Source organism: Anopheles coustani, chromosome 2, assembly GCF_943734705.1.
Source record: "Anopheles coustani chromosome 2, idAnoCousDA_361_x.2, whole genome shotgun sequence".
NCBI lineage: Eukaryota > Metazoa > Arthropoda > Insecta > Diptera > Culicidae > Anopheles > Anopheles coustani.
This window is the reverse complement of record NC_071289.1, coordinates 64,409,154-64,429,582: the sequence shown is the minus strand read 5'-3', so window position 1 is coordinate 64,429,582 and position 20,429 is coordinate 64,409,154. Positions and strand designations below refer to the sequence as shown.

Genomic DNA, 20,429 nt, shown 5'->3' with positions numbered 1-20,429 from the left:
TTCAGACTCATCCATCGAGTACCCAGTTAAAACTTCGAACTAAAATTTCATCCCTACAACATTGCCCCCCCCCCCCCCCCCCCTCCGACCCACCTCCCTTCCGCTTTTCCACCTTTGATCAATCTCAATAGCACAGCTTCACTCTCCGCGAGAGATAGAATTGGGGCGCTCCGGAAACCGCCGTTTGGATTATTTATTTTTCCGCTATCTACCACATGCTCTCGGTGGTCGAGTTGGCGAGCGCGCTGGTATTGTCAATACATATAGCGTACCGCGCGACGCTCGCTATCACCGCAAAATCTTTCCCTTCCTGGCAGATTCACGCTGGTTTTGGCGGAGATGTTGTGCACGATCGCGCGAAAAAGCGTGTGGAGCTTTATTCGGCTTCGTCGCTTCGCTTATCGACCACGCGACCACTCGCTCGCGAGATTATGGTGTGTTTCGCGGGGTTGGCCCGAGGATGTATGCGTGCCATCCCCCCGCGGGTTTGAGGGGAGGGGGGGTTCTGTAACGGTGTGACATCGCGCCGCTACACGCTGCGTGCGTTCGTCGCGGTGACGTCGCGACACGACGGACGCGCGAAAAACGGACCTGCGCTGCGACGGACGCGAAGCAACCGGGCTAAATGCGCAATTTACTCGCCTGGCCACCCCGGTTGTGCCGCTCCAAGGTTGTTCTTGAATTAAATTGAATTCGGCCATCTTGTGATAATGCTACCCGGGGTAGCAATGCTGTTCGGACGATGGTACTTTTAGGTTTCTTTTACTTTTGCCTTGTTATCGAATACAGCTATGATTGCAATCTCCTTAAAATTCTTAAAACTTAAAGCAAACAACTAATGTTTAGCTAAGCATCTGCAAAGAATAATCATTGTACATTAGTTGATGAGTTCTTGCACAATGTTTCAACATGCGATTTAACATTAATTTTTTTCAAGCATAACATTATAAATATTTCCGCTTTTCAGCCTTAAAAATATTACCAACATACCAAAGCAAAAAAACAACATTTAAATATATAATTAGTGTTTGCAAACTGAACTTAACTGAATACTTTAATACTCAAAGTGAACGTCATACTAAAATACACAAAATTTACATTTTTTTATATGAGGTAAACTTATACGGCGCTTGTGAGATAATGAAGAGTATGCGCTTGTGTAATCACGTATTACGGTACTCGATCTGTCAAAACCAATTTTGGCTTTCATATCCTGTAATGGCATGTGTAATCTTCAAACAAACGAAACAGTACTTCATACGATCATGCCATTATCAAATATGGTTTGAAATTCTGTGGTTATTTAGCGTACTTTGAATATGTTCAACAATGAACAACGAAATAATAACCGTAGCTACAGAAAAATACTTCATACTTTATCCAATTTTGGTTAAAAAAACACCCGAAAGGAAAGGCGTCCAGTTTTAAATTGTCAATTGACATCCAGATTACGTTTGGTCCGAAAAACAATGATCGATCCCAATCATCGATCGATTACACTTACTTAAATTAACACTTTTACTTTCGAAATTTGTAGTTATTGTGACCCGTGTACGTTTCTTAACCAACTTTGAACAGTTTCACTATTCAAATTTTATTTTCTATTCAATTTTTTCTCGTTTAATAATTTTTTTTTGTAGTAGTTTCGAATGGCATAACGAACTCTGGTTACTTCCAGATATTTCGAATATTCTGGTGGATTTTCAGTATCGGTTCATAACAAAATCGATTTGGCTTTAACTAAAATCAAAGTTTGGATAATATCAAATTAATTTTCCCAATATTTATGAACAATTTTCATTTTTATCGTACCATGTTTGTTTATTTAGCAATTGTAGTAAGGCATCTCGATTTCATGTTGAGTTTGTATAAATGACGATAATAACGATTTAGTAACATGGGTCAATTCAGAGTTGGAATCAAAAGGCAATTATTCAATTCACTATAAATGATTTGGTTCAGGTTCAATCCCAGGTAGAATACTAATGGGTCAAATGATTTAGCTAGACCTCCAAGAGAAGGCCTTCTTCTTTTATGGTTACTTAATTCTCGCACGTCAAAGAATCGTAAAAATTTTTGAAGAATTTTCAACACACAAACAAGTTAAATTCTTCTGATTGAGTTAAATCGCACATTAATCAAAGTAGTTTGTTAATAATAAATAGTGAAACAATTTAAAAATCTTGGAGAATTGATTCATTTCTCACTCATTTGGAAGATCGAATTCACTCCATTAATATGACTCAGTTTGAATTTCTATTTTTTATGGGCATTATCATCGTATTTTCGTTTCGGAACAAATTCCATAAAAATAACTTAAATTGGGGAATATGATTATAACTTGCACATCTTTGTATTAATCTATCATGTGTAAATTTTCAGAATTTAGCATAAATAAAAAGTTTTATTATGCTAAATGATAAATTCATTAAGACACATACACAAAACATGATACGTTTAAACTTTATGGAAAAAGGGGATCGCCCAAATACGTCTGTAGTGCTTCTTAGCTATCAAATAACTTGTATCGGACTTCCAATTTCGTTTCGGAAAAAAAAAACTTGTGAAAAGTGGTAACTGCAGCTGTTGTTGCGTTTATTGTCGTCGCCGGAACCTATTTTCGACAAACCCGAGAAAAAATTCACCGCATCTTCGCTCCCTAAGACAATGTTGTGTTTGATCTTTCTTGTTCGCTGGAGGGAAGCTCGTTGCATCACAACCCGCCGCGCGCCATGTGGGTGAAATATTTCCCGAAGGCTTAACCGCTCCCTTTCGCTGTTCTTCCCTCCTGCCCCGCGGCCCCCGATGGGAAAACCTCCCTCAGCCTGCCGCGGCAACGGAAGCACGTCCCGTCGACGAGGGATTTTCCAACGTGCTGCCCCCCAAAACCGCAGATCACCATAAACGTTCCGTGCTCGATGCCGGTTCTCCCCTTTTCGGCCGAGAGTCACATTTTCATTTTCCCATTCGTCTTCGGGTCTGGCTTCAACTCATCATCACCTCGCCGCGACGTGCACAGCTTCCGAGGGCTTTGCCACAGCCGCTGCAGTTTCCGTCCTCCGTCTTCCCAACGCTCCAGCACACATGCACACACACACCTCTCCGGATGGAATTTTTCTTCCATCGCCCTTGTGCTAGCGGGAGGAAAAGTCAATCGTCTTTTGGTTGCGTTTCCTCCCCCTACCCCAAGCGTCCTCTGCTCGCGGTCTCTTCATTTCGGCATTTCCAAACGCGGGCACCCCACATGGACTACAGCAGTGGGGCAAGGCACGCTTGCACGCACGCACGCACGACTCGGCGGAAACAAGACATTCCGATGCACCATCACCGCGCCTTCCACCGCACCGTCGTCGGGTGGTCTCCGAGCGAGCAGCGGAAACGCTCGGAAAACGCAGCACGACGCCGCCATGGCACGGCCCAACACCCGATCCGCTTTGTGTACCGATAGGGGGAAAACTTCTTCGGGAATCGCTGGCAGGAAACTGATGGCGACAAAAATAGATCCCCGCGACAAAACGCCACCGTGTCCGGGATGGAAAGCGAGCCGAAAAGCGGTGGGGTGACAAATGGAAAATAGAAAAGACCGAGAAAAGGATCCCCCTCGAATTCTGGCTGTCATTCTGCTGGTGGTATTCCTAATATTTTTCTCGAATTTTCTTACGATGGATAAAGTTTCTTCCCCTCGTTTCAACGACGACTCGTGTTAACGGTTTCACTTCCTTCGCACCGATCTGTCCTCCCCAGCTCCGGGAAAGGAAGGGAAACCTTTCGTTTGGGGTCGCCAGCGAGCGCGATCGCATCTAAGGCACTGGGGCGCCCAATGGAAAAGCAGTCCACCAAAATAACACGTACGAAATAAACACTCATTTTCACCCCTCGGGCTACGATCGGCGATCAGGGAGAGGCAATATGCGTGCCGCAGGAACGCGATTAGTCGAAAGAATACTGATTGCATTCGTTGGAGATGTGCATTGCCGCACTTTTCTCGCGGGGTTTCCGGCCCGGCCAGATATGCATTTTCCCGCCTCATCGCTTAATCTTGCGTAGCTCGCAACGTTCAACTAATAGCGTGCAATTCGTCTGTGACACGCCGGCTTGAGCGATGGGGGAAAACCCCGGCTGATCATCTCGTCAATCGGGGGAAAACTGGATGGATGCAATATAGATGGTAGCGTTTGGATGCAACAACATTAAGACAATCTATCTTTTATTTTCCCTTCTTAAACCCTCTGGAGACTCCAGTCGTGGGTTGGGAAAACGTTTCTTGTATTTCTTTCATTTTGCTCAAGCTAAATAATACAATTCCCCAACCCATGGCGGAAGAGGTCAATGACATCCACGATCAAGAAAATGATGATCCCGGAAAATTCCATCGCAAATTGTTCACGTAAAACAGTTCATATTGGATCAGTTGCTAAGCCTTTTGTCACATTTTCTTGCATATACAAGGAATCGCATATTTTATTGCACGATTTGTCGATCAACGTTTAACATTCTTTATTTTTTTTTTTTTTTTTTGTAGGAATTAAGCAAATTATCCTATTATAATTTGTTCTTTGATTTGATTTGTAGTTACATACTTTATATGATTTGTTTATATAATTAGCTCAATTCACTTTAATTCAACCAATCATATTCCTCAACTTTTTTCTACGTTTCCCCTTAATTAAGCTCTACGTAAGTTCTTTCATTTCATGAAACTACTCCTTTATATCTGTGATAATTTGTGTTTCCAATTTTCATTTCAATTTTCGATTTCCATTGCTTCACAATTAACCTGCGCTGAGTGTTCTTATTGTATTAACGTATCTTCTTATCGGCATTTCATATCGTTCCTACTCGTCTATCGCAGTAAAGCTCAGAATTATCCATAGTCTTTCCCTTCTGGTAATTTATCAACTCGTACTCAGCCATTTTGTTGCGGAACGCATCTTCCTGCTATCCAGCTGTCCAGTCAGCTAGCCCTTTTATATTGCAATCGCTGCCGGCATTCCCGTTTTTCCTTTCTCAAGGAGATTACTTTTCAACTTTGAAGTTTATTGGAATTCAACTCCTTCTCCCTCCATTTGCCTGGCTGACAAACTTGTGGAAAACGAAAAGACCCTCCTGTCGACCTGCCAGGCACGGGAAAACGATACCAAACGTTATTGGACGCTAACAATCTTTCATTTCCGCATAGTTCCGCAAGTCAGAAGGGAAAGATTCGGTGTTGAATTTCTTAAACACTCACAAACCGTACAATGGCGATACTACCAACTTTTCAATTTCGTCTCATTTGTAATTGACTTTTGTCCATTTCCAACACCCAATTATTTTACAACGTTTTTAGAGAAGAAAATGTTGCATTAGATTCTAAATACAACATCGTACATCGGTTAATTGTTTGTCTAGGTTATTTTGAGTTTTAAATATTTAGTAAAGTATTTAGTGTTTAGTAGTGCTTTCAAAAGTAGGTTGTCTTATTATCGATGCATATTGCATCATTTTGAATATTTAAATCGACATTATTAAAGAGGCTTACTTTTCATCTTGATAACATATGAAACATTTCGATTAACAAACATAAACGTAAATGAGGCCAATTCGTTTTCAGTCACTGCCGAAATTAAAATATCATTCTACATTTGTCTGTTCAATTTCATTTGCAACTGCTACTAAACTGATCTGCAACTGCTATTTAGAAAATCGGTCCATAAGTGCTGAGGCTCACCAACTCGGGGGCGTGGGTTCGAATCTCAACCGAGACCCTGTACGAGACGTCTGACGTAGTAAGCCCTCAAACGGGCAGGCATAACCAAAGGCGATCGCTACGCCAACAAAAAGCAGCACTACACTGATATTCAAATAGTGAATTCTCCTTTCAAGTATGCATTGATTAGTATGAAAATGACTTCATTGCATTGATATGAATTGCATTTTAAATCCCTCTAATCGTATAATTAAGATAATTTTCGCTTGATTTGCACCTTATGTTTTTAAAGTGATAAAAATCAAAACGTATAACTAACGCAATAGTTTCATTGTACCAATTTAAAACTAAAACATTGTAAAAGTTTTATTGGTTTGTTGCTCAGAATTTTTTTTCAATGCTCTGGCAAATTGTTTTCGCAAGGATACGCTCAACAGTTAGCAATCGAGCCCGCCGCACTTTCGTTTCCCACCCGGATGTGGTCACGATCCTGGGCAGCCTTGAAGCGACGCAAAAAAGCTCCACCAGCACTGCAAGCTCCATATATACACGATGGCGACCGGCGGCTCCCATTTTGTTTTCGCCATCAACGCGTGCGCCATTTGCCGCGGTGCGTCGTCTTCTTCGTCTACGTACGTAGCTTGCAGAAAAGAAACACACACGAATCATTCTACCATTGAGGGGGGGACCATGCGCTCTCTCTTTTTCCTTCGTGCACGCGTAGTCGTGTACTCACTGTTGGTACCTCTCTGTTTCATTCTGTCGCGTTCGCGCCCGCTATCTTTCTTGCGCTGTTTCGTGCGTTGGCCGGCGCTGCTTATCATCAAGTGATTGGATGCGTGGAATGAGCAGGGGAGAGACCAGGGTGGGGATGAGCAGAGCGAAAAAGAGAAGATTGCCTACGCATACCACAAGGTATTCACAACTGTTTGCAAATACCTACCGAAAAATCAGTGGAGGAGGCTTGAGGGTGGCGGGTCCGGTGGAGATGGATGTTTAATATGAGACGAAGGAGCATTGGATCCCGGGGAATCGCTTTTGGTACCCATATCACCAACGGCTCCCAAGCGCCAACATCCGTATCCGACCGGTGGATCGCCGCGTGCGTGTGCCTTTGGCTTTCATTTTGTTTTGTGTTTTGTGCATATTATTGGCGTGTACGCTCACGTTGATCACCAGCGTGTGCTTCAGGATTTCATGCCTCACTTCACCCCCGCCAACCCCGCCATTTGCAATCCTGATCAGATCGGTTGGGAACAACGTTTCGAGCGAAATACACACATACACACACGTTGTCCGCGAGGGTAGACTCTCGCGAGATATTCGCGTTCGAAGTCGAAAGAAAAAAGGGTGGCTTTGATACGCAACGAAATTTTGCGAATCGCGACACTCGCGGATCCCGCGCGACATTGTGCAAAGATGTAGCGTAACGGTGAAGCGACGGCTCCCGGATGATAGTAGGGAACATCCAACAAACAAACAAAAAAAAGAAGGAAACCCGCCATTCGGGAGATCTTTTTGGGAGGCGAAGAAATTATAGCCCGTACGTGGACCATGCGCAAGTGTTATCGATAATGGTAATGTTGGTTTTTTCTTTGGTTTTTGCAAGAAAAACTGCGACACCCTTTCTAGACGCGACACCAAGCAAATGGACACGCATGTGTGTGTGTTAGTACAATGTAGTATACGGGAAGAGAAAAAATGAATTGCAGGAGTAGATATGGATATGTTGCGGAGGCGACGGTAGAGGAAGCGGGAAGGTTTAATTCATCATCATGTGATGGAATTTTCGGTGAATAAGAATTCGCGAACACCACCTTCGTTCGTTTTGAAGAATTATATTTTAACCCAAACATGTAGGGATCCATAGTGATAAAAGGTGCTAAAAATCGGGCTCAAAGACTTAGTGTAATTTTGTCTTCTTCGAAAATCTAATTCGAAGCACATGCCGAAATGTGTGTGGCGTGTTAATCTTAAAAATTTTAACACTTCTTTCTCACTCGAACCCCACGATTGCTCGAATGCGCCGAAGAAGCTCACAATTTGTGTGTCATCGTTCGGACACCCGACGACCGTCTTATCATCAGCCGACCCCATTCCAGCACCCATTCACTGGTATATGGGTGTGTGTGTGTGTGTGTGGGTTTGTTTCTTCGTTTTTTTATGTTGGTTCTTCATTGCAGCGGGATCCACCATGTTATTTTCATGTGTGCAGCTACTACTCTCTAGTAGTATCGATCTGTTTTGGCCATAGTGTCGCCATCGTTGTCGTCGTCGTGGGGCGAAAAGGCCTCCCTAGCGGGGTGAGGAGGGTGACATAGGGATGGTTCTGATTCTACGGTGGTTGGATGGTAGTAGTAGTAGTAGTAGTAGTAGTAGTTGTAGGCACATCATTGCCGACAGCAAAGTGGTGAGGCTCACTACTAGTAGCGCGTAACAGTGACATTGATAAAAGTTGTATACGCCTGGGACAACCAAGACACCCTGGGTGGGATAGGGGGGTGGTAGAAGCAAAAAATGAAGGGAGGAAAAACGCCCCAAGAGAATCCTCAAACGGTGGAGAACCGAACCGAAAACGGCGTAGTGCCGCGCGGCTTCTCGCGAGAAGCGAATTCTCCGACTTTGCGAGATAGACAAAAAAGAGCGCCACACACCGGTCCCTGCGCCAGTGTATGGGTGTAGCGTTTGGGGGATGTTTCGCGAACGGGTGCTATTTTCCTCCCCCTCCTCCTATTCCGAGCCGCTTCTTTTTCTTCCGCCACTGCGTGTGTGTGTACCGTCTTCGTCGTCTAATCTTTTCACAGCCTTTTGCGCGGCCGGGCGGGCATCTTCCAACGACGCCATTTCTGCGACCCGCGACAATGAAGCTGAGGCGGGCACGCTGCCGGCGACCGGGCCTTGACTTGAGGTGGTTGATAATCAGGCCTTTTTCGATGCCAACCTCCGGCGCATTGTATTTCCTAGATGCGTGATAAGCGTCTGCAGAAGCAACGGCCACCCGAATGAGATTGCTATAAAAATGCAAAATTCCATGCGTTGGCAGCAGAAACCTTTTTAGACACAGCTTTCCGAGGCATTACCTGGTGTCCAATGTCCCACTATGCAGTCTTATCCTTCCATTTCCTTTTCCCGAATTCCTAGTCCACACTCTTCTTCAAAGCTTCCAAGGAAAGCATCCTGAACGAGTGAGAAACGAGTTCTCTAGAATGCCACCGGACGCAGGTAGCAAACGGCGGGATCTTCAAACACAGTACCGCACAGCGCATGTCCTGTTTGTATTTTCCCCGCATCGGACAGCTTCTTAAGCTGTCACGAAGGACACGAAAGCAGCTTCCGCGAAACTATCAAACTTCCCAGAAGAATCATCTACAGCGGAACGTTTTGTCCCTTTGGCGAGCCCATTCCTTCATCACACGTAGCTAAAGTTCAACCGTAATTCCTGGAAAAGGAACAATTAAAATAAATCTAATCGAACGAAGATTGTGTCATTTTTGATTTCATAATAAATTGAACGCATTCCGCTACCCTGCGGAGGCAATTGTTTGATTACTTCTTTTGAGGTGCCTATTTTGTTGCAACGCATCATCTATCTTTCATGGATTTGTTCTGCTTCAATAATCATATATTTTTGTTTTAAATATGTTATATGTTGTCTTGAAATTGCAAAAAAGTATAATTTGATATTTAAAATTCTAATCTATAAATTTTAGAGTGTGATTCTAGAATCTGTAGCAAAATTGTATTTACTATCTTTTACGGCATACTCAGTTTGTCATTCACAATTGTTAAGACTTTCAGCCCCATCTTGAGCGTTCTTATGATATTTTTATCCAAAATATTGTTTTCACTTGATTTTTGTTGCATGTTTGAAATGCCATCGATAACAGTCGATTCTCATTATCTGGATTGTTAAGCACTTTCGATACATTTCATTAAACACTTGATATTATCCTGTAACTTCGATTTTCTGCTTGTATCTTCATTTACTGAGATGTACATCAGAGCAATGACAAAAAAACCTATTAGTCGAAAATAGGCAAGCAAAAGGGTAATTCTATCAGCAAAAGCAAACTCGCAATCGTGGCTTTGTTTTTGTTTTCAATGTGTTCTTTTCAAAGTACGACTTTTGATAATGCTATGCTTATTTTGTTCCTCTACTTAATTTTGCCTTTTCCGTGCCAACATATACGATCGTTTCGTTGTTTCAATGAAGAAACGGATAATGTGTACTTTGGAGATACTTATTTTCATTTTTAATCCGTTTAACACTTGATTGTGGCTTGTGCCTACCTAAAACACAATTCTGAAGCGTTTTGAATAGTAACCAGCAGTTGTAACCTAACTACACCAGCGTTTGTAGGCCGATTAACTTGTTCATGAAAGATTATGCACCACTCCATCGCACGCGAACTTTGCAGCACCTTGCACTTGAACACCACCACTCTTGCGTACACTGAAACGCATTCCAATCGCCGACCACCTCTCCATCGATCTCCTCCGACGCTGAACCGAACCCTCTAGGCACTGCACCGGCACGAACCGGAATGCGGTGGATCAAAATTCAGAGCATGTTCTGCTGAAGAAAGCCAAGCCAAACCCTCCGGACGCAGCCTGCCGGATGACACCGCCCTGCGTTGGCTTGGATATTGACTTTTTCCTTGCGTTTGGTATTTCTAAACTTTGACTTACCAACCACCAACTACCTCCTTTGACGGATGTTCCTTCGGAGGTAGCCACTTGCATGGTGGCGCTTAGTACGCTACTGATCTTCGGCTGTGAGCTCTTTTTTCCTTCTTTTCGGTAAACTTTCACCACCCTTTACCCTTAGAAGAGGGACCTGCTGCGATGCATGTTGTCTTCCGGTGTGTGTGTGTGTATGCGTTTTCCCCGCAGACATCCCGCCATCAGCTAGAACAATCCTCTCTATCTCACCCTTTCTGTCGGGCATCAAGGCATTCCAGTGGCTAGTCCCTTCACCCTGATCTATCCTGCTTTGGGTGCAGTGGATTTCAAACGTACGATCGTGGCGGACGGAGAAGGAAGCGAAGAATGGAGAATGGTGTTGTGGCGATCAAATAGAACACCGAAGAAGGAAGTTCATCGCTTCGCTGTGGTCCTCTCGCCGAAGACACGGTGTGGTCGGTGTCCGCCCCGGCTGCAATCTAGGCTAGGAGCGGGAAAACGCAGCCGGCTGAGTGAGAAAACGCACGCAAGACTTCTCTCTCTCTCTTTCTCTCTGTTTCTCTCCGTTACTTCGCTGGAGTCCCAACGCTGGCAAACCAAAGAAAACGTTGACGACCTGAAACTCCACTGCACATGCAACGACGCTCCTCTTGTCGCTGGAATGCGTCTGCCGGATCGGATGGAATTTCTCGGGAAAGAAAGATGAAATATAAATAAAAATAAAAGATTGTTTCCAGTTTTCTATTCCTTCCACTCCGCGTGCCTCGTGCGGCGACTCGTCGTAGTTGCATTTTCAGCCACATTCAGCATCTTCCCGTCATCATCCTCTCACCACCATCGCCAACGCGCGGTATGAAAGATTCACACCAAAAAATAAAGAAAACTCCATTCCATTCGACGAGTGGGAGGTGGGGACGAGGGCGGACAAGGCACGCAGAAGCGCATACAAGACAAAGTGCAGTGACAATGGGTTGTGTCAATTAGATGTCTATAATTCAAAAAGTCGCTGCTTTTTCCATTTGTGTCTTGCTGTGGAGCGTCATGTTGGGTTCGATCGTAAAGCGAGAGGCTACATTTTTCCTGCATAGTTCCATTTTCCTTGCACTTCTTTGGAGTCAAGGAGTGGCTAGGAAAGCGGTCGTGCAAACATATCGACTACGAAACGGTCAAAGTATTAACTTGTTCGTCGGTAGATATCAAGAGATAGTGATGTCTTAGATTTAAAAAACTAAAAAGACACGAAAGGCACTGTTATCAAACGCTGGGTTATGAAGACGAGTGTTCTAAAATAGTATTGAAAACATATTTACAGTTAAATCTCAAGCTGAAATGTTAACAAATCTTTCTTTGTTTTCTCGTTGCAGGTAAATGATGAACTGTTGTATTCAACTAACCGCGTCGAAATTCTATTTCGCAATTGAAGTAAGTGTATGATTCATCACGGCTTCGAAAATTTTACGCAACATTTCAATTTAGTCGATGGACAAAACCAATCGAGTACCAAAAACGTTCAGATATAACCATTGTTACAACTATTCCCCTATTCGGCACATTCACGAATAATTTCATGCAATTCTTCTCTACAATTGCATTCGTTTGCCATTTGTTTGGCCACATGGTTCATGTCATTTGAAGTCAGCAATTCCATACGGATTTTCCAATGCATCAGAACCAAGACAGAACGCACGGAAAGCTTCACTTGTTGTTGTGATGAACCCTTCCGACGTTGCTTCTCTCTGCGAGAGTGGTGTTGTTATCAAAACACACCCGAAATCCTGCGAGTGTGCAGCTATGAAAGCAAAACTAACACAACTACGACCCGAACTGGGTGTAAGGGTGGAGATCCTTAGTAGTCCCCGTAGCTTAGCTACGGTTCTCTTTCGTGTTGGTTGTAAAAATCGCTCCAAATTCACTTATCCCTTTGGTATTCCGGTTACTTTCTTTTTCTCCCTGTCTATCGTTGTGTTGGTCGGTTTGCTCATGTTTAACCGCAAGCGCTCTCCGGTATCCTTGATGTCCTGTGGGAGTATTGCGAGTAGTCGTCGCCCGCCAAGTGGGGGAGAGCAATAATGCCGAGTGTCAAGAGAGCCTGGCAGATTCAAACAGAGAGCCGCCGACAATCGCAGCCCTGGTCGTGTGTGGAAACCGGCCATGCCGGTAAAACATTTCCAGTAGTTTTCCGCGAAGTTTTTCACAAGTGTGCGAAGGAACCCCACTAGACGCGATTGCACGGAACCAATACCAACCGAGTGGAAGCGAATTGTCAGTATGTCGCTCTGTTTTTCCGATACCGCAATCATGGCTTGCCCGAGCCATGCGTTCAGTTTGCTTTCACTGGTGGAAAATTCGAGTGCTATGTTCAGTTAAAATGTGACCCATTCAAGAGCATCTTCCTTTTCGGGATCCTATCCATCTATCGATTCGTTGAAGCCAAGGCATTGCCATTTCCCTCCAGTTTTTCCTAGCTCCCAACCGTGAGTGATAGGGGTGTGTTTGCAAGAAATTGAACTTGTTTTCCATTATCCATCTTGCTCGTCGTGTATCTTGTTGTGTTTGACACCGTACAAATCCGTCATCTGGTGAAAATGGACCCGGTTCCTGCATCAATCGATGCAGTGCGCGAGAACAATCCGCCAGCGAGGACGATGAGTTTCCGGTAATCGCACGACAACGATGCGTTAATCGGTGAAATTGGAGCGAAAGAGAGAAAGCAAGCGTTGCCTCACATCTCCATGGCAAAAGGGCCAACGGAGAAGCGTGAGGATGCAAGGTGACAGTGCCAGTGGTATTGTTTTTGACACGGGACTGGCTACAATTCTCCTAGAAACATTTTCCCTATTATGGCGTTTAAAAAACAAAACAAAAACCTGAAAGAACAAGCACGTGGAAAATGTGTTGAGCAAAGTCGCCAGCTGAAATACGAGTGTAGTGAATTTACCTTCAATGCTAACACTGTTGTTTAAAAGTAATGTGTATAAATTTACGACTTCGCTGGTAGTTTTTCCCGGACAAAAAATTCAATGTGCGCTGTGAAGTTGAATCATTTTCTGTATCAATTATTACGAGCATCGGTGTGAAATGTTTAAAAACATTGAACCATGTTCCCCGTTTAACGCTATGTTACGTTGTTTGCAGACATGTTCCTCAATTTGTTACATAATCGATGGTGGTTTTATTTATGTTATTGTTTTTTAAATATTTTCTTTCGATTTCGTTGGTACTTTATATGTTTTGAAATATATTTTCGTCACTCTTTTCTGGATCCGGGTTAACACGGCAAATCGAAAGGAAAGTTTTGTATACAAAAATACCTAATGGGGAAGTTCACTTTTCACCTGCCGTTGCGCTGTTGTTGTTCCCCAACCTCTCCACAAATCGTCCTTACAAACGGTAAAAAAAACCTTCAAACCGACTCAGCGACATTAATATTTCTCTCACTGGAATTTTCTCTACCCCCTTAAGAAATGGTCCTACGATGCCAAGAGCGGGAGAGAAGAAAAACAGTACAGTTTTCCTTCCATAATGGAGAAGGTGAAAAAACACACAAAGTGTGTCTTGTTGTGGAAATGAGCAGCAAATTTTGCGACGCTGACGAAGGAATCGGCGGCGACTTCACCAGCGGCGGGTGGTGGTTGGTAGTGGCGACGACGACCTGTGTACGTAATCGATAATTTTCCGTTTGTTCACCCCGATCCGTGTTCAATTGGTTGGATATGGAAACCGAAACGCACTCCTGGATGGATTTGTGGGTAGCAGGGTAAGGGGGAAAACTCAGATCAGTATGGAAGGACCAAAACAAGAGGGCGCCCGGATCAGCTCTGGGGTACACCCAAAAAAAGGAGGATTAAAAGAAAGGGTGTGGTGCAACTTGATATTTTGCCCTGGAGTCGAAGGTGCAGCTCTCACTGCTGCTTGTTTTGCTATACGAGAGGACAGAAAACGAGGGTTCTTAAATGAAAAAGGGAATCGGAAAATTCGGGGGCTATAAAAAGAACCAGCGTAGGCAAGAAATATTTTGGAATCAGTCCTACGTGTGTCTAAAAGACAGTATAGAATCAGATCTACTTCTATTGAGGTCATTTGTTAAGCCTTAATTTACTTATAAACCTTCGGAAGGGAATTCAGCAACTCTCCACTAAGATGGATATCGTTCGTATTTCTCATGTCTTTGCTCGGTTCGATGAAAATCTTCCACCTACAAAGTATATGTGATGGAACGCACCCAAATTGTATCAGAAAAGTCGCTCACGTCCTGCGGGAAAATGCTCACTCTCTCTCTCTCGTGCTGCCTTCCGGCATCTGGTTTTCATGGTGTGCGTCTTTCAATGTCGTAAGGATATCCGCTTGGTGGTGTGTAGTTGTTCGCCACTACCATTGCCGTTGCTAGGACCGGTACTCCCACGCACATGAGCTATTCCCTCCCCCGAAGGAAGCGTGTTCAACGAAGAGGAAAGCGAAGGTTTCCAAATTTTCCTACCTTCCGCCGGGCGGAAACGGGGGAAGTTCAAGTGAATCAGGACATAGCGCACACACACACACACACACCAAGGCTCACCCAACAACCCAAGCAACACGCCCTTGATCCTGCATTCGCTGTGTGTTGTGGTCTGGTGCTTTGGTTCGCGCTAGTGTGCGTTACCGGGGGAGTTGTTTTTCGGTGAACGGATGGTGAACGCGCCTATATTAGGATGCCGTAGAATTAGCTAAACCGAGGGCTGCAATGAACTTCGGAGGCTATTTTTACCTGGTTGCGCTCGAGTTGGGTGGTAACGTATCCTTCTCTTAACCTTTTTTTATCTTGCTTTTGCGTTACCTTTCCTTCCGACATCGGTGTCAAATCCTTTGGTCCCTGCTTTTCCTCGACGCCCTGGCGTGGGTGTTGTTTCTTTTGTTTTCACGAAAGAGAACATCGTGAGAGCAGGAGAGGGATGCGACCGTACGCCTGGTCGGAAACATGAGTAACAGCACGAACCCATAACGGATTCATCGACTTTTGGCCTTGGCTCTGAATTTCAACCCAAGGCACGAGGTTGGCTCAAGTTTTTCTACAATGTTTCACTAGAGACAATTAGGTTTCGTCGGACGTTTTCGAATGCAGCTCCTGCAAGATCGGCACACGATATGAATGTTGGACTGTAAATGCCAATAGTGCCAATAGCTTGAATTTATTCTTGCGGCAATCTTGGCAAGCAATTGAAATATATTGTAATGTTTTGGGTACATTTTTCTATGTTTTTCTTACACTGATATGTTATTTAGTTGTAATTTAAGTTATTTTTATTTTCATTAATTTGCTCTATTGATTACTTTATACTTTTACTACTTGTAACTGCTCAACTGATCTTTTACCGCGACGTTTCAGTGATCAAAGACTGATTTTTTAGTGTTAAGAACTATAGTATAATTGCACTGCAACCGAAACACCAAAAATCAACCGACCAAAGAACAACAACCGGAGCCTTCAAAGTGTGTGCCAAAGCGGACTAGTACACGTCCGTAAACGCAAGCAATCAGAAGTTGTTGAAAAGTGCCAAACATATAATCAAGTTTATGTCTTGAGTTTAATAAAACTCGGAACAAACATGTCGCCTGTACGCAAAAGAGGAATATCGTCGATGGTGGGGATCGTCTCAGAAGACGATGGCGATGATACGGTCAACGAAGCTGACCACGCCAAGCGGTTGTTGGGGGACACGTCGGACACCGATGGTGAGGAGGACGATGACTCGTGCTCGAGAGTGCTGGCGAACCGCGCGCAAACCGAAATCGAGCGCCGGAACGAGCGCAACAGTGGAAACCTGTGCAAGCGGTCCTGTTCACCGGGAAAGCGTCGTGGCGGCGGTGGGACCACTTCCGACAGCAAGAGCCTCGACCACAAGTTCAACCGGCTGCTGACGGAGGTGAACGGACTGCGCGATCAGATCGGCGATCGCATCGAAACGCTCAACCGACGCCTCGCGCAGACGAACCGGCTGTTTCTGACCCACCAGGACTACGGCAATCGGTCGTCGAAGGCGGGCGACCTGCTGCTCGTCGGCATTCCGGCCCACGAGGGCGAGAACCTGCGCGAGTGCTTCGTGCGCATCGCTCGCCGGCTCGGGTACGCCGAGAGCGAGATCCCGATGGTGCACATCAAGCGGTTGGCCACCGGACTCCTCGGCCCACCGTCGTCAGGGTCGTCCGGAACTCCTCCCGGCCATCCGGCCCGACCCCGACCGACCCACTACAATCCGGCCGTGCTCGACAATCTGCTTCGGCCGGGCAGAAAGTCGACGACGACGGGTGGACGCAAACCGGTCACCGCTCCTGCGCCCGCCGTTCAGGTGCTGTTCGTGTTCCGGAACGCACGCAACGAGTTCTACCGGCGCTACCTGGAGCGGGGCAAGACCGGCACCTGCCTGGAGCTGGGCGAACTTGGCTACGAAGGCCCGGGCCGAGTGTACGTCAACGAAAACCTGACCCGCTGCAACCTGACGCTCAAAGCCGAGGCGATGCGGCTGAAGCGCGACGGCAAGCTCAAGAGCGTGTTCACGGTGAACGGACAGATCTACGTCAAGCGGACGATCGACCACCGGCCGGAGCTGGTCACCAGCAGCGTCGATCTGCTGCTGCTGGACGGCAGCAAGATGAAAGCGAACAAGTAAGCTTCTACCCAGTGGCTTTTTGTTTTGCTTTAGAAGCTACGTTTAAAGAAAAATGCTTTTTGTTTCACTTAAGGTTGCATTTACAACATCCTTTAGTTAGTTCTTCTTTGAATGATTGCTTGGCCATTGTTGTTTTTACCATTTATTTTTTGTTTATGTTGTGTTTATGCTTTTTATTGTGTTCACTGAAAGGAAGAAAACGATTTTCGTAATAGATAACGTCGCCATCTTTATTTTCAACGACTTGAATTTGTCCTACTCTTTCAATTCAAAGTTTGTATCAATGCAGCGAACATTTAAATCAATAAGAAGAAAGTTGCGATTGCAAATGGGGTCTAAATACAGTCACTTTGGAGACATTTTCATTCATTTAGGCGAAAAATGTCTAAAAATTAACCTCCCAAATGCTGTGATGACTGTCGGTTTCTTTTACTTTTATGAATACTTTTACTTTTATGTTTACTCCTATGAATACAAATATTTTGTTTTCTATCTCCATCTATGTATTATAATTGTCCACAATAGGTTAAATTAAAATTGTCGTACACTGTTGTGAACTTCTGTAAAACAATATTATGATATACAAAAGGGCTCCGTAGTGTTGTTATGGTATTCCCTAGCTGTGAACATTTTCCTCATCTCTTGGAGTGAAAATATTCCTTAATCAACCAAAAATAGGTTTCATTTAAAAAAGGGTGATTTGTATGGGTGATGATGCTGTAAACGGCGATGAAATGCGCCTGTGTGCTGGTAAAAAAAGAATTGTTCCGATAGAAACCTGATCCGAAAATAATGAATTACATACACATTTGGCATCAACCAAATGGTACATGGAATATAATTAAGCCTTTGATAGTTTTCACTGGTATTAAACACGCAAAATCAGCGAATATTTTTGGAAAACCAGCGAAAATTATTTGTTTTCCCCGTTTCCCATGCATTGCACCACTGGAAAGTGAGGTCCTTTTTTAATGTCCGATTTAATATCCCCAACTATGGAGTGCTCTGTAGCACCTTCGTCTGGAGTTCATGACGTAAAGAATTTCGTTGTTTCCCCCCCAACCGCACCCGCCCTCACCCGGGCACTGTGGAATTCCAATTCGTTTCCAAAGCGCCCAGAAATAGCGAGAACTAGTTTTCGCCTCATAATAGCGCGGCCGATTGTCCCGTGCGCGTCGCTAGGCATCCCCTCCCCCCGCCCCTCCTCCGCTTCATGTGTCCCTCGGTGCCTTGCTGTGAGCGGGATTTTCCAATTCTATCCTCGTTTTCTTCTTCTGCTGCTAGCAAGGGACGACTTTTGAGGGAAACCGGAATAATATCACGCGCTTCGTATGGGAAGAGGGGGCGCTCTGGCGAGAAGTTTGTTGACACACCACCGTGTACAACGGTAGTTGGACTTCTCCTAGCAGCGTGGTTAGTTCAATCGAACCACAATCGATCTCGCTTCTGTGTTAAGTATCCTCGAGATCTCCACACTATTCCTAGGTTCTTCTTGTCTGCGAAGAGCATCCCATGGTCCGTGGCCGGGACCGACTGATGAAAGCTAAATAATAACTCATTTCACCACCGATACCACAAGCAATGACACCCACCATCCGCCTGCATCGAACATCCTATTCCCCCCCCCCCCCCCCCTCCCTCCTCTCACTCCTTGGAACATGAGTCAAAGATGGCGTTCGGCGGAATGCAGCTGCCCGCTTTCCCACGAGTATAAAATTGATAATATATTAAACTGCTTCCCTTCCCTCGATTGCCCACTCCCCCATTTCCCAGGTCAGTCTCCATCCCTTTCTAACCGCAGCATTCTAATTTGCCACCAGAGCCACATCATGTTGTTCCAACCGGCGAAGCTTTCTTCGCCCGACAAGCAGTCATTTGCAAATGGCCAGGAAAGTTAATCCACCCAACAAAGGGTGGGTGTCCCGCGTGCGGGCGGGTGTGAATTGAAACGGACCACTTTTCTTCACGGTCGTTGGCGATGGACTCTGACGTGCGACAAAGGGCAATAATATGGCATCGAGCGGCGCGGGGCTCGGAGATCGTCGAGCAGAAAAGATTCTCCTGGGACGTTTCTCATGCTTCCGAACCGAAGGAAGGCGATGGTCCAGTGCGGTTTCTCGCTTGATTGCCGCCCGCCAAGCGCAAATCACTCCCCGACCGGATCTGGGGTTGCGCTGGTGGAGGTGTCGCTACCGAAAACTCTTATTTCAATTTGCATCACAGATTTAATTTGCAATCTGGCCATCGACGATGCATCCTATGTAATGCATGAAATTGTTTTTATGTTCGCTGTTTGGTAAAAGGAAAAAAGGATGAAAGCTGTTTATAGTTGTTTACTGATTGCCACTTGATAGCTATTGTTTTGAGTTGAGTTTTTAATAAAGAGTTCTTCAAGTTCTTTTGAAATATTGTAAAACTTTTGGAGTTGGGTGATTGAGAATCACACTCACCATTAGGACTTTAACTTTTAAAGTGTTGTACTCTCATTTAAACTGAATAAACCAATTCTAATCTTCGAATGAAGGTTTTTATGAAACTTGTTCATGTTCCATTTCCATTCCATTCATGAATATTTGACTAAACATTAATTTTTATGAATATTTAGAGAGCAATAATTCTTTCAAGGTTAATTAATCCAAAAGGATTCATGGATCGATTAAAATGAATCGCGAATGAAAGATCCATAAGTCACAAATCGAAACATTTTATTCTGTTTTCTTCAATTATTATGATTTGTAGAATCCCACTTAGTCCTCAAAATGTAAAACGAATCAAATTAACTGGTTCAAAACTAATTCAGTTTAGCAAGCACCATGTTTACAAATTAGTTGGCAGAGATAATTGTGTATATTCTTTTGATACACATCTTTGTACTTCCTATTGCCGTTGTATATCTTTTTTATTCTTCTATGTTTTTTCTTAATGCAATTTTGTAATCATTTGATATTTCACTTGTCAAATAACATACTTTTGTTGTATTGATGTGTTTTGTTCGTTTATTGTAAAATCACCAAGCAATAGCATTGAATTTGCTTTTGCTGAATAAATTGAAACTTATACTTTTGAGTTCGAAAATACATTCGGCGCGGTGCGATTCGCAAGTAATCATTTTGGGCACCGGGTATCCTCACCTACTACCACGTACTTCCCACCTCCTCACCGGACTTGTCTGTACGGTTATCGCCACCGCAAACTGAGGTTTTAAGGTTTTTATCCTCCTCAATGGGCGTGGCGCAGTGGATGCTGGCAGCACGAACGATTATCTAAGGATACACGGGAAAAATGCTGAGTTTTTTGCGTTTCCTCGACATTTGCCATCCTCGGCTTTAGTTGATGCCTGCACACGAGGGAAGAAATGCATCTTACTGGGGATTTAGATATTTTAGAATAAAACGGAAATATGACATGAAGAT

The 20,429-nt window shown here is 44.3% G+C and overlaps 1 protein-coding gene across 1 annotated transcript in view; it reads left to right on the top strand.

The window, feature by feature from the left end:
* Positions 1-13,836: 13,836 nt before the first annotated feature.
* Positions 13,837-20,429, top strand: part of LOC131264831 (uncharacterized) — a 57,632-nt gene continuing 51,039 nt past the window's right edge. Inside the window, exons 1-2 of the mRNA XM_058267097.1 lie at positions 13,837-14,032; positions 15,977-17,012. Coding sequence (XP_058123080.1) covers positions 13,837-14,032; positions 15,977-17,012 — 1,232 coding nt within the window. The remainder of the gene's footprint in view (positions 14,033-15,976; positions 17,013-20,429) is intronic.